Source organism: Oculina patagonica, chromosome 2, assembly GCF_052425735.1.
Source record: "Oculina patagonica isolate OP01 chromosome 2, crgOcupat, whole genome shotgun sequence".
NCBI lineage: Eukaryota > Metazoa > Cnidaria > Anthozoa > Scleractinia > Oculinidae > Oculina > Oculina patagonica.
In genome coordinates, this window is record NC_135759.1 from 43,691,698 (window position 1) to 43,704,651 (window position 12,954).

The window sequence follows — 12,954 nt, forward strand, 5'->3', positions numbered from 1 at the left end:
ATCCAACACTTTTGTTGTGTTTTCGTTTTGGTTGAAACGATGATAAGAATGATTACTTCGATCGCTTTACTCCTTTTGGTGGTAGCTATATCTACAGCTTGTAAGTGAACATTTTTTATGTTTATGCTTCTTTATTGAAAATCAGTGGCGATAAAAAAAGTGTAACAAATTTATTATCTATTCTATTGCAAAAGGTATCAGAGCTTTTATATGCCATCTCGTGAAGTTATCGAATTTTTTTTACAAGAATTTATCAAATAATTTAATGAACAGTTTTCAAGCTATTGACACAATATAAGGAATACTTTTAGCTGGTTCTTTTGGTAGAATGATTATCATTAAGCTCAATTTCTTCACATATGTTATATGAATATCAAGCAGGTAAATAAGAAACTGAACCTACACGGAGGAGAACTAATCATTTTTTGCCTCTCTGCATATCAAAACTACTGCGGTTATTCTAGTCTTCCTAACTTAAAACTTTGATACCAGTCAAGATAACTTATTCCATTACTTGGAAAATGAATATTTATACAACGGATGTCTTTAAGTATTGAATAAGAAACGTGGGCTAATTATTTCTCATCTAATGTCATGTTGTCAGTCGTACTCGAATACTGAAAACAGTTCTTACTAAGCAATCTTTATCAAGGAAGATTATTGATAGTGCAAAATTGTTTCGTTTCGTTTTTGCTCACTTTCAAATATTGGAATAAGCTACGTTTCTTTTTTTTAAAAAAAAAGGAAAATGAATGCATCTTTTGCAAAATAACGCGCGCTTAACGTCCTTATTAAGTCAAAAATGAATAAAATATGGTGCAAATATAAATGTAAAAAGAATTACTAAGAGACACGGATAATATTGCAAAACTACAATAATGTATTGAGGTTTTTGCACGAAGAGTCTGGAATAGAATCTTTTTGAATATAAACTCAAGTTTCAATTCTTAATGAAACGCATCATATGAACTAAACGATCAAACTTCGATCTGCATTTTTTCCAAACAGAGAATTGTTTGCCTTGTTAATTAATTTTTGATAGACCATGTTTTTCTAAGGGCCTGTTTACATGGAAGGAGGGTGCCCCGGCTAACCAAGTTAGCCGACAAAAATGGCTAGAATGGCCTTTACATGCAGAATTCACAGCCGTTCTGCTCGAGTTGAGACAGCGTTATTGAGAGGCGTGCACAGCGTCATAACAATTTCCTATGGATCCTGCAAAAACTTCAGTTGAATGGTATTTCCAAATGGTACACACCTGTCTCTTTCAGTCTCCTTCGTACAATCCTGGCCAAAAATCCTTGCGACACTTTTACAAAAAATGACCCACGGATAAAGTTTTTTTCTTGGGGTGTGGGGAGGGTGTAAGAGGAGATCAGAGTTGGAGACAGACACCATTTGATGGCAAAATAACCGGTATTGTTGGTCGAAACTTCCAGAAAAGCTCAAATGAACACTTGTTGAGTTTTGTTACCATACGATATTTTATCAACGAAAAATCGAGCGAGCACAGCGAGCGAGTCAGTTCGTTTATATTCTTCACAACAAGTGGATAAAAATCGTACAAGCGAACTACCATGGAGTAATTTGTCTTCGCTTTCACTTATCGACACTTGTTTGTCTTTACTCCGCCTTTGAAGAATGCTTTTTATCATTACTGTATTTAGCTTGTTTATTTTGGCTTGCCTTTCCATCATGTCCATACAGTTCTTCATAAAATGCAAAGTTTTGTAAAAGAACAAAACGTGTAGCCATGTTCTCAAAGCATAAACTGCCGTCGAGAGCAAACTTGCCGCTAGTTGTTTGTTTAATTCCTCAACCGCGTAGCTCAGCCGCGGTGGAAACCATTTGAGTTCTCGCTATTTGATTTGTTGAGTCGTTCTACTCAAGATGCTGATTGGTTATATTTTCACATGTGAAGAAAGCTATACGCGAAGCTGATTGGACGTATTTTTTTTCACGTGTGAAATATAGCAAATATATAATTCTATTTGCAAGGTTTATTGCCCAAAATTCTCACTGTATATATAATAAAGTTATTTATTTAATGTCAATTTCCCGAGCCAGAGGCTCATGTTAAAAGTGCTTGACAATATTCATCTAAGAGTATCAAAGAAATTAAGAGTACAGCTAAGTAATAAAATAAATAAAAAAAGATTGTAATAGTTCTTTGGAGAAGTAATTACATTATCCAGTTCTATTTGGTTTATTCGCTTTGTAGTTCTTTTTTTAAATATAAAAACCGAGAAACTATTTCAGTGGAACCTCTACGCAACGATGACATCGTCTCAGTAATAGTAAAGTATATGGAAAAGAACCTCGATATAACGAAACCTTGCTACAGAGAATATATTTTTCCAGTCCTTTGGCCCTTCGTTATATCGAGGTTTAGTTTTTCTTGTATCAGTTCAATAACAAACGTTAAAACATGTTTGCAACCTACATCACACTGTGATCCACCATGAGATTTTGAAAATGAAGACTGCTATGTTAATTTTTGCGTTGAAAACGAAAAAAAACTATAGGACTCATCATGCTAAGATGGCCAGTTTTGGTGCCGTGACCAAGGTCGATGATGAGGAAAAAGCCGCCCGCTTTTGGAACCACTCAGATTGTCATGAGATTGCTGGATTTTCGCAATACCTACCACTTTCGCTACGATGAAAATGAAAGGATTTGCATAATAACCCCTCTAATGAATATCATAATTTTTTCCCTAGCTTTAGATTGCCCTCCTGGCTGGGATGAGTTTGAGAACTCCTGCTACAAAGTAATGACAAGCTTCCGATATTCACAAAGGCTTACCTGGGTGAATGCTCGCGCAGTTTGTTTAGGCTTTGGAGGAGATCTCGTTTCAATAAAAAATGAAAGGGAAATGGAATTTCTAAAGAATCTTTCTTCAACGTACAAGTATAAACTGTTTTGGATTGGATTGAATGACCGACTTAAAGAAGGTCAATTTGTTTGGAGCGATGGCACACCTTTTAACAGTTCTGTTTACAATAACTGGGATCGTGGCCAACCAGACAACTCAAGAGATGAGGACTGCGTTGAACTTCATTACATTCAAAACACATGGAATGATCTAGCGTGTATTGTGATTCGTTACTATATATGTGAGAGACCTAAAGGTATGTTTATTCAGCTTGATAGGCATCGACTATATTACTGGTACAACAGGTATGCAAATTGTGACGAGCAAAATAATTGTACACCTATGACTGTCACGAAATCGAAATCATTTTTGCATTTCCATCAATCAGAACTAGCAATTTTGGAGTACTGAAGTTATCTTAACTTTTTAGTTTAGAAACATAACTCATAACTGTATCTTAGCAGACTTCTCATTATATTAGAGGGATGGTTCAATTCGGATCGAAATCAATGACAATCCGCTCGATTTTTAGTACTCTGAACCGTGGCACCGGTGCTTGGGGTGATTTGGAGACTTCGATCCTATTTTTATTTGTTTTTATCTAAAAAAATCAGAGTGGGAGAACTGGAGGGTGCTGCTATCGAAGTTTTTCGTTTTTTTTTTTTTTGCAGTAGTCAGAACAATATTTCACTACTTACAAGGAGAATATTTCCAGTACTAATATTACTAGGTATGAATAAACGAAAATTGAATAACAACTTCATTAAAGTGTCAATGCCTTGTAGCCTGGGGTATATCCATACTAATTATGGGACTAAAAGTACAACTAATACTAACAGTGCGACACCAGCAGTACAGATGATAGCTAAAATACTCATACTTTTTTGTTAAATATGGAAAAGAAATGAATGAAAGAGCAAAAGGAACTGAATATTTTGTAAGAAATCTCATAATAAATATTGTGATGTATTTTTCTTATAATAGTTTGTCGCGGACTAGAGATATTAATTCGCTAACTGAAAGTGGAATTTAGTTTTGGTACTGAAGTTGACGTATAAATAGTGTTTTCCTATATAATAAGATGGTTCAAGGCTAGGCAATTGCGAGAAGAGTTAAAGTATACCGTATACAAAATCTAAGTTCTTTGAGAGATGGACTTTGTTTTATCTTTGAACACTATACCAGACTTGAAATCCTAATTAACTGGGTACATTCATGCCGGACAGTATAGATCTCACAGGGGCAAAAAGGACAAGTTGGAGGGTTTACTTTCTTCATTTTATGTAATAAGTTATTCGTGGGTAGAATGTGGTAAATGATCTTGTACTGGAACATCGTCATTTTTGTAATATTAAAAGGTAAAAGATAAACCTTGCTCAGATTGTTCTTTTCTAATGCACATTCTATTAGTTTCTCCTTTCTGGACGCTTCGATGGGTTCTTGTTGTTTACCAACTTTATCAAGCAAATATTTAATTTATTTTACTTCAAGTTTGGGAGTTCTGAATACTTCTTTGCATGCTTTTCTGTCCATCTTCTAGGGATCTTCGAGGGACTTGTACTAAAACCACAATGCGCTTAACGAACAATGTCAAGACTTCAATTTGCCACAACTTTCAAAATAAATTCAATAAACAAAAACTAAAAAATTCTGTACCAAACAAAAACCACAGCCAGTTATATAATGTCTTTGTAATTCATCACACAGATTTTCCATCGCAAAACGTTTAACGACGAACAACAACAGAAGATGAATCAGCCGCCATGTCACTACTTTATGTTTGAGGCACTATATGGTACAATACGGTACCCTATACATGAATGATGCACCGATAGATAAGCACAGTAGTTTGTTCTCCTTTATGGGTCTTTATACTGGTGATCGCTGTTTTGTCGTAAAAAAAAAACTCGCTGTACGCCAGCAAGAAAGAGAAAGCAAGAGGTTACTAACTTAACCTGATTCATACGCTACATCAAGTCAAAGTTTGCTCGTCAAATATTATTGTTTCCTGTGAGTTATCGAGCGAAAATTAAACACTAATTACCTCAGTACCGCGGTCCCTAGAAATGTCGAACCTCCATTTTTAAACACGATTTATTCTTTTTCATTTCAACTGCAATGCACTGATCAAGTTTTTCGTTCGTAATCCGTCATAATCTTTCTTGGTACTAATCATCCTTGTTTTAAGTCGAATCATTATGACTTCTTTGGCGTTTCTTCCTATTATGTTGAGGTTTCCTTCCGAATTAGAAAGTAATTATTTCTATGCATCAGAAAAACAACCTTTGATATCGCGACATAGTTTCTTTAATGTCGAGACTTCGATGATGTGTCGTTTGTCGTGTTAGTTATTATGCTGACCCAAGTATGCACCACTTGTTGTAATGTAAGTAAACAGGTGTCTCTGATTTTCATTTAGGAAAACCTGCCTGTCCTGCTGGCTGGTTTCTTAACGGCTTGTCATGCTACAGAGTAAGTGAAGACACAAAGCCATGGAGTGATGCAAAACAGGACTGCCATGCATCTGGAGGCTATTTGATGAAGATAGAGGACGCATCTGAACAACGTTTCATAGAAGCGTATTTCCATATAACCGGAATTGCACAAGTAGATGATGTAAGTATACATACAGTGTACATGCAGTGGAAAATTCACGATTACATATAATAGGAATCTAATGAGTACAATAGGAAGAAAAGCGTATGCTAGTTGCTATCTGAGCTAAATTTGGGGTTACACGAGGACATAACCAAGCTTACTGAAATTCTCAAAAAGAACCTTTCCCTGACCATTTAATTGAAAAACTAGTTAACCGTTACATCACTGGGACCAATAGCAATCATTGTCCCCGGGGCTCCCTCCGTACTACTTCGCCCACATTTTACTTTAAGCTGCCGTACATAGGCTATTTTTCTGTCGTCACTCAGAAAAAGATTCGACACTTAATTAAGCGCTATTGTAATGATTTAGACATCAAACTAGTTTTTTCTTCTTTTAAGATCGGTAACCTTTTTGGCATGAAAGACCCTATCCCCGGCGGGCTTCGTTCACGTGTAGTTAATAAGTTTGAATGTGCAGGCTGTAATGCCTGTTATGTCGGCGAAACCACCCGACATACGTGATAAGTGATAAGGCTTCTCACATTTTCAAACATCTTCAGAATTCTGAACGTTGTCGCTCCTTGTGTTCAGTAGATCATATTTTAGATCACGCCTCTACCAGCTTTCAACTCAAGATAAAGGAGGCTATCCATATTCAAAAGGAACTACCTTGCCTCAATCAGCAATTACACCATGTAAATCTAAAATTATCCTTTTAATTCACACATTTTCACGTTCTGTTGTTACTATTTGTCTTAATTAGCATTTTTTGTCTACTTATTATTCAACTTTCTGTGCTTTGTAAATCATTCAACTGAAGATGACAAACTTAAAAAATTTGTTGTTTTCCTTAAAATCTTTACGTGTCTGCTGTTCGCAAGACCTTTTGGATTCACCTAATTCAATAACGTAACGTTGTCATATTAAAATATAAAATGAAAAATCCAAATAGGAATTGATTAGCTTAATCATCATAGCTGGCAGCATTTACAGGAAACTCATCGTGTTTGAAGATAAATTGATTTAAGTTTATTTTGAGGCGTTTTGAGACCGTTTCTTCGAGCGACTTTAAAGCATAATTCCTATTTATCTTTTTCCATTTTGCTTTTTTCATGACAATGTTATTGCAATAAGGTGTATCTGAACTGAAAAGATATAATTTAGGTGGCTAAACACAGATTTCGCGTGGCCAGCGGTATTGCCCGATAATCGGCGCGGGATAAGCATAAAAAACATAAAGGGAAATGCAGCGATAGGTTGTTCAATGGGGTTTGAATCCCCTCTTCTTCCAAAAATACAGTGGAAGCCGATTAATAAGGCACCAAAGGGGCACGCAGAAGTGTCCATATAAAGCGGGCTCTGAGAATTAACATCGCGGGCATATTATTTATAGATACAAAGACTAAAACATAACATTTAAGAGCACAGAACAATGCCTAATAGCGTAATTGTAGCTTAAGATCATTGAAGAAACCGTATGCGCATTTAACGAGTCAAATGTCTCGTATTTCGTTGTACATGCCGGTCAAACACCGATAGAAAGAGAGTTTGTCAAGCATGAGACGTAACAGGCTACTACTGTATTGCTAATCTCGAAACGCATTTTTTTATTTTCTAATTCCTCGCGAAGCGAGGCCGAAGGCCGAGCGTAGCGGGGTGTATAATTTTGTCCCTCAAAGGGCTCAGGCGGGATGAAATCTCGTGTGGAGTTTACGGTCATATTTGTGAGCTTGGTGTATGGCGGAAATGACGTCACACGGCCGCGCGCTGGTGGCCTAATGGTGTGAGCGTCGAACTTCAAATCAGATCTTCGGGACTGAGGGCAGGGGTTCGAATCCGGCTAAAGTTTTTTTTTTTCTTCTTCTTTTTTTTTTACTTTTTATTTGTGGGTTCGAATCCTGAGCCTTTCATTTTTTTCGTTTTTCTTTTCGGATTAAAATACCACTGATTTCCACATAATACTCCCTCAACGCCTATTCAGGCTATAAACCTTTCATGGCCATCAGAGGCGCGCGGGCGGAGGGTTCGAATTCTCCTGCCGTTCGTTCTTCTTTTTTTTAATGCCATGAAATAAATGTCCAAAATGCGAATATCCAATAATTTGTCGATGATTTTGAAAATAGCCTGCGCTTCCCAACGCTTTATACCTCTTTACGAACCAGAAAGAGCCGCCATTTTCAAAGCGGAGTAGACCCTGGGAACGAGGGTGTCGCGGCCATGTCCGTTACTAGGCAACAATAACAAATCACCGGTTAAAACCGGTTATCACTCCTTATTTATAAGATCCCCCCCCCCCTCCCTCCCCAACCCAGAGCTTCGCGAGGCCCTGCGAGTCACGTATTACTAGTAGGGTTCAATTAGCACAAAATCATCACAAATGAATAACGTGAATAATTTTAGGAGGGCTTAAGCGAAACTCGTCGCGCTGAGACAATACTAAAGGCTTTTCAAAATAACAAAAACTTTTAAAAACTTTCATTTTCTACGGCATAATTTAACATGTAGGACTTTCTAATGGTCAGCATTCAGATCAATTCGACAACAGTGGTCTTAAACAGGACATAGTTGATTTTACAGAGCTCGTTCTTAAAAACAATAATTTTGAATTCGATGGCAAGCATTATGTGTCGAATTGATCTGAATGCTGATCATTAGAAAGTGAAAGAACAAATAGATCGAGCAAGGAGAACGCCGAGAGACGAAATTTTAGCGGAGAAACCGAGAAAAGAAAACACCCGGGTCCCGTTTGTGGTTACCTACTATCCTGGTCTCCCGCATATTGGAGGTCTACTTCAAAAGCTACATCCTGTTCTACATTCATCCAAGAGGTCCCAATGGTGGCGTATAGGAAGCCAAAGAGCTTAGCTCAATACCTGGTTCGTGCTCGTTTTACGAACACCCCGAAAGTAAAGATTGATGGGACATTAAAATGTACTTCAAAGAGCTGTCAAATATGTAATTTTTAGTGTAGTGTTTGTACACTACACTAATGCAGTTAGTTTAGTGGGGAAGCGAATTCCGCTACGCCAGACGTAAACAGTTAATTGCGCGGTCAAGTGGAACAAGCACGTAGACATACATATGCAAATTAGACTGGAACTGGCTTGTTATTGTCCACGAATGTTCTAAAGCAATGGGTTAAAAAATTCGCGACAAGGCTCGAACGCGCTCCGGGCAATTAATTGAGGGAAAAAAGGTACTCGCAACATAAGATAAATGTACTTCACCAAAATAAACTGATAAAAAACTAACAGCCAGTGTACAACTCCGTGAGATGGTAACAGATTCATGCGAGTAATAACGCAAACAAAATACTTGATGTAAGACTTCTAAGTGGATTCCGGAGATACCGGCAGTAAAATGAGAGGACATGTAAAACTTATAAAGGATACACGTCACGCAAGCTAGCAGTAAGAGATTAATATTTGAGCTCTGGGCAGTTAATAGGGAAAAAGGTCATCGCAACATAAGATAAATGTACTGCACCAAAATAAACTGTTAAATAACTTATAGTTAGTGCCCAACTCAGTGAGATGGCAACAGATTCACGTAAGTAATCGCGTAAGCAGATTGGATTCCGGAGATACCGGAAGTAAAATGAGAGGACATTTAAAACTTATAAAGGATTAACGTCACACTAGCTAGCCTCTCTCCTCCGCAGAGGCCTCTTTCGTGTTTCGTACGGGCTGGGAAATGGGGAGAGGTGAAAAGTAAGCGCGCGGAGCCTGGAGAGAAACGAAACGAAAGCCCGCGGGGGACACTGTGTTTTTCCCCTTCTTTCCCCCGTGTTTTTCGCCTTCGCTCACTAAAGAAGCCTCTGCGGAGGAGAGAGCTAGCTAGCAGTGAGTGATTAAAATTTGAGCTCGCTGAGACGTCAGCCTGGTAGCAAGTTCATACGGACATCATTATTGAAGAATGTCACGAGGCTGACTCTAATTATTTTCCGTACAAAAGCTACCTTCTTTAGTCACTGAGGTGATGTGCTTAAGTTTTTTTTAACAAAATTTATAGTTTGCTAAATGATGCCATTTAACTAGCTACCTCCCTAAGTCACTGCAAGATCTGATAAACCGTTTTCAATGTGTTGGGGGAAATTCTTCTTTAGACAGATCACGTTATTAAAGAACGTGGCAGGATGACTCGAATTATTTTCAGTAAGTAAGCTACCTTCTTTAGTCACTGAGGTGATGTGCTTAAGTTTTTTTTGAACAAAATCAATAGTTTGATAAGTGATGCCATTAACTACCTCCCTTATTTACTGCAAGATATGAAAAACCGCTGTTAACGTGTTGGGTGAAATTCTTCTTTAGACAGATCATGTTCTCAAATAACATGACAGACGTGTCTCGTCTGACAATTGCCAGACATACAAGCTCGACTGGTGACGAGTCACGTGACAACTCTCTCAAACACTACACTGTCCGTTCGGACCGCTCGTTTATGTCTGGGTAACACATTTTGTAGCAATAAGAATGGTAAAGAATTTAAAATTAATTATAACTTAGATTGCAATTGTAGTAACGTAATATATCTGATCAATTGTAAGAAGTGCAAAGTACAATATGTAGGAATGACTACTACTAGGTTTAGGACCCGTTTTAATAATCATAAAAGCAGGGTCAATGCTCATGTTAATTTAAGTTTAAATCGAAAAGAGAAAGATGACCTCATATATAGACATTTCAATAGTGAAGGGCACAGAGGTTTGAAAGACATGGAGATTCAGTTGATAGATCATGTCAAAGGAGATAAAGATTTACGAGAGACAGAGAATCATTGGATTTACAAGCTCGCGTCGACCTTGGCGCCCAATGGCCTCAACGACAATGACGGCTTTTATAATCAAAACAAGAAGTCACGTACGGGTGTACGCACGCGATAAAAATATGATAACTGATAACTGACGGAAAACTATTGCTTTTAGCTTTCTCATAACATATCTCTCGTTAAAAAAGTAACATGGTTATTTATTAATTTTTAAACAAACAATAACAAATATAACCATGTTTTGAACATGAGTACAACACATATCACTTCAAGTCTAATTTTGTTTTGTTCTTTGATTCACACACTTGAAGAAATTTCTTTTGATCAAATATAGTTTTCTTGTAATACATGATTTCTTCTATAGTATGTGTGGATCGGCCTAAATGACATTGAACACGAAGGAACATTTACGTGGGAAGTGGATAACAGCACCGCCAAGTTCACCAAATGGAAACGTGGAGAGCCAAACAACTACGCGAGTACCTATGACTGCGTTGATGTGGGGGCTAAATCTTTCTTTGGTTTATGGCAAGACGACAACTGTGGAAGATCACGCTTATACATCTGCGAGAAACCAGCCAACGGTATGTGTAAGCTTAACCTTCACTAATAACACGTTTTAAGCAACTGAGTCTATTGTACCGGTCTAATTCCTCTTCACAACTTCAGTGAAAAAACAAGCTTTTTGTCGTTGTCGTGCAGTGGTTATCTGAAAATTGTCTGCGTGGCTAATTAGCGACAAATGGAAGGGGAGGATGGAAAGTTGCTCGTTTAGTTATTGTTATCACAGGGGTACCCCAAAAAAGAAATTCGCTTCAATACACCTGGTCTTTGTGTCACAATGTACTTTACTATACTGATTGCTCATGAATAGCTTCTCGGCTATATAAAGTCAACTACGATTCGCTACGCTTAAGCCATATACACCAAGCAAAATAAACTTTCTTGAAACCGATAGCCTATTGAATATTAATATTGGTATTAATCCCATGTCTTGAAGAATAGAGCCAATCAGGAGTCTAGAAAGACGATGCATATACTGCGGTATTCCACGGGTCGTTTCCCGGCGTTCATCGCAGCCTCCAAGTTTTCCCACCGAAAGCCGGCAGCGAGCGCTACTTTCTCATTCAGCCCAGTTAAGATTTAGCGAGAAAATTCTCAAACATGAACGAAGAATCAAATTATTGTCTCGAATTCGGCATTCTATAGTCTAGATCATCAGAAAAACCTGATACCAGAAACCGAAAACTTATGCTGACGTAGGGAATTACCAAACAGCGACAGAAAACCCAGGAATAGCCTGTGTACAGCCGTCCCCCTCCTCTCAAAAAAATCGGGGAAAGGAACGTCTGTGTTAAGCCATCGTTAATCGTGTTCCGCTCCGGATGGTTTTCCCGGAATGTGTGGAAAATGATCTGATTGGCTCTTACAAAAATACCATTCATAAACGTGTTTTGGCTACCTTTAATTTATGCGGGCGATACGTGTTAGCTTGTGGCGTTCCAAACCATTTCAGCGAGTTCGACCATTCGACCTTTTTGCTTGTCACTTGTTTCTGAAGGGCACTTTTATTTAGAACCAGTATAAGTTAGAAAGAGCCGGTCTGGAGAAGACTGTGGTCTAGAAAATTTCTGTGCTGCATGGTTTCCTGTTTGAAGAGTTTTACACCACTCTAATTTGTCAAATGTTTCGCTAGTGCGGTTTGATTTGGCTCATTTAAGGTAAAATTAAGGTAAAGGTAATTTACTCACTCACTCACTGCCCATTATGCCCATTGGCACGTAGGGCAGCAACAAAGTTCTTCCACTGCTGTCTGTCTTTGGCCAGCTGTTGGATGGTGTTCCACCTTTGGTTTAAGCCCCTCAATTCTGTCTCTACTGTACGTTGCCATGTATTTTTGGGTCTGCCACGCTTGCGCCTCCCTTCGGGTGTCAAATTTAATGTCAAATACACCCCATAGGGAGTGGTCTCCCAATCTTCCAAGCCAGAGGCTATTTCTTTTTGCAATATATGCTTTACGCTTTTAAAATGTTTGCTGTGGAAGGACAGGATCTGAAATTTATCTGTGAAAACGATGACTACTTGCATTTAATAATTGTAAAGCCGGGCCAGGCCGTTAATTTATACTGTTGCAAGATGTATTGTATCTAATGACGGATGACACATTTATCTTTGTCCGACTGTTGTAGCTTTACTTCGAGAAAGAAAAAAAAGTTGGTCTTCGAGATTTTGTGTTGAACACGTATGGCTTCTTGTATTGAGTTGATCTAGCGCTTTGTCTCTTGAGCACGATGATGTTTTATCTCCCTTGTTTGTTGTGTTATATTTGATACCACATGATTCAGATCCGGTCATCCGGATATCCGATATAATAATTTTTGTGAAATTTAAATCGAGAACAGCAGGATACTGGAACACGGTTAACGACGGCCCAACACAGACGTTCCTTTCCCTGTTTTTTGAGGGGAGGGGGACGGCTGAGCACAGGCTTCCCAGGAACGGTGAAAAAAAAAAACGTAACAGCTTTGGATTGGAAGACCTTTGCCTAAAGTCTCGTGTGCATACTGAAAAAGCAAGTCACTCGTGGCATATTTCATGGTATGCCACTCGAAAACATAGAGTAACTAGTGTACATCAATACATTTGTGTTCAATAGACTGTGTTCTTGGAGTGCATAGAGAGTTTTAAAAACAAACGTTTCCAATACATTTG

General features: G+C 38.1%; 1 protein-coding gene across 1 annotated transcript in view; it reads left to right on the forward strand.

The window, feature by feature from the left end:
* Positions 1-12,954, forward strand: part of LOC144644776 (uncharacterized) — a 28,032-nt gene continuing 15,078 nt past the window's right edge. Inside the window, exons 1-4 of the mRNA XM_078504306.1 lie at positions 1-100; positions 2,721-3,131; positions 5,295-5,491; positions 10,607-10,826. Of these exons, the coding sequence (XP_078360432.1) occupies positions 40-100; positions 2,721-3,131; positions 5,295-5,491; positions 10,607-10,826 (889 nt within the window). The 5' untranslated portion in view covers positions 1-39. The remainder of the gene's footprint in view (positions 101-2,720; positions 3,132-5,294; positions 5,492-10,606; positions 10,827-12,954) is intronic.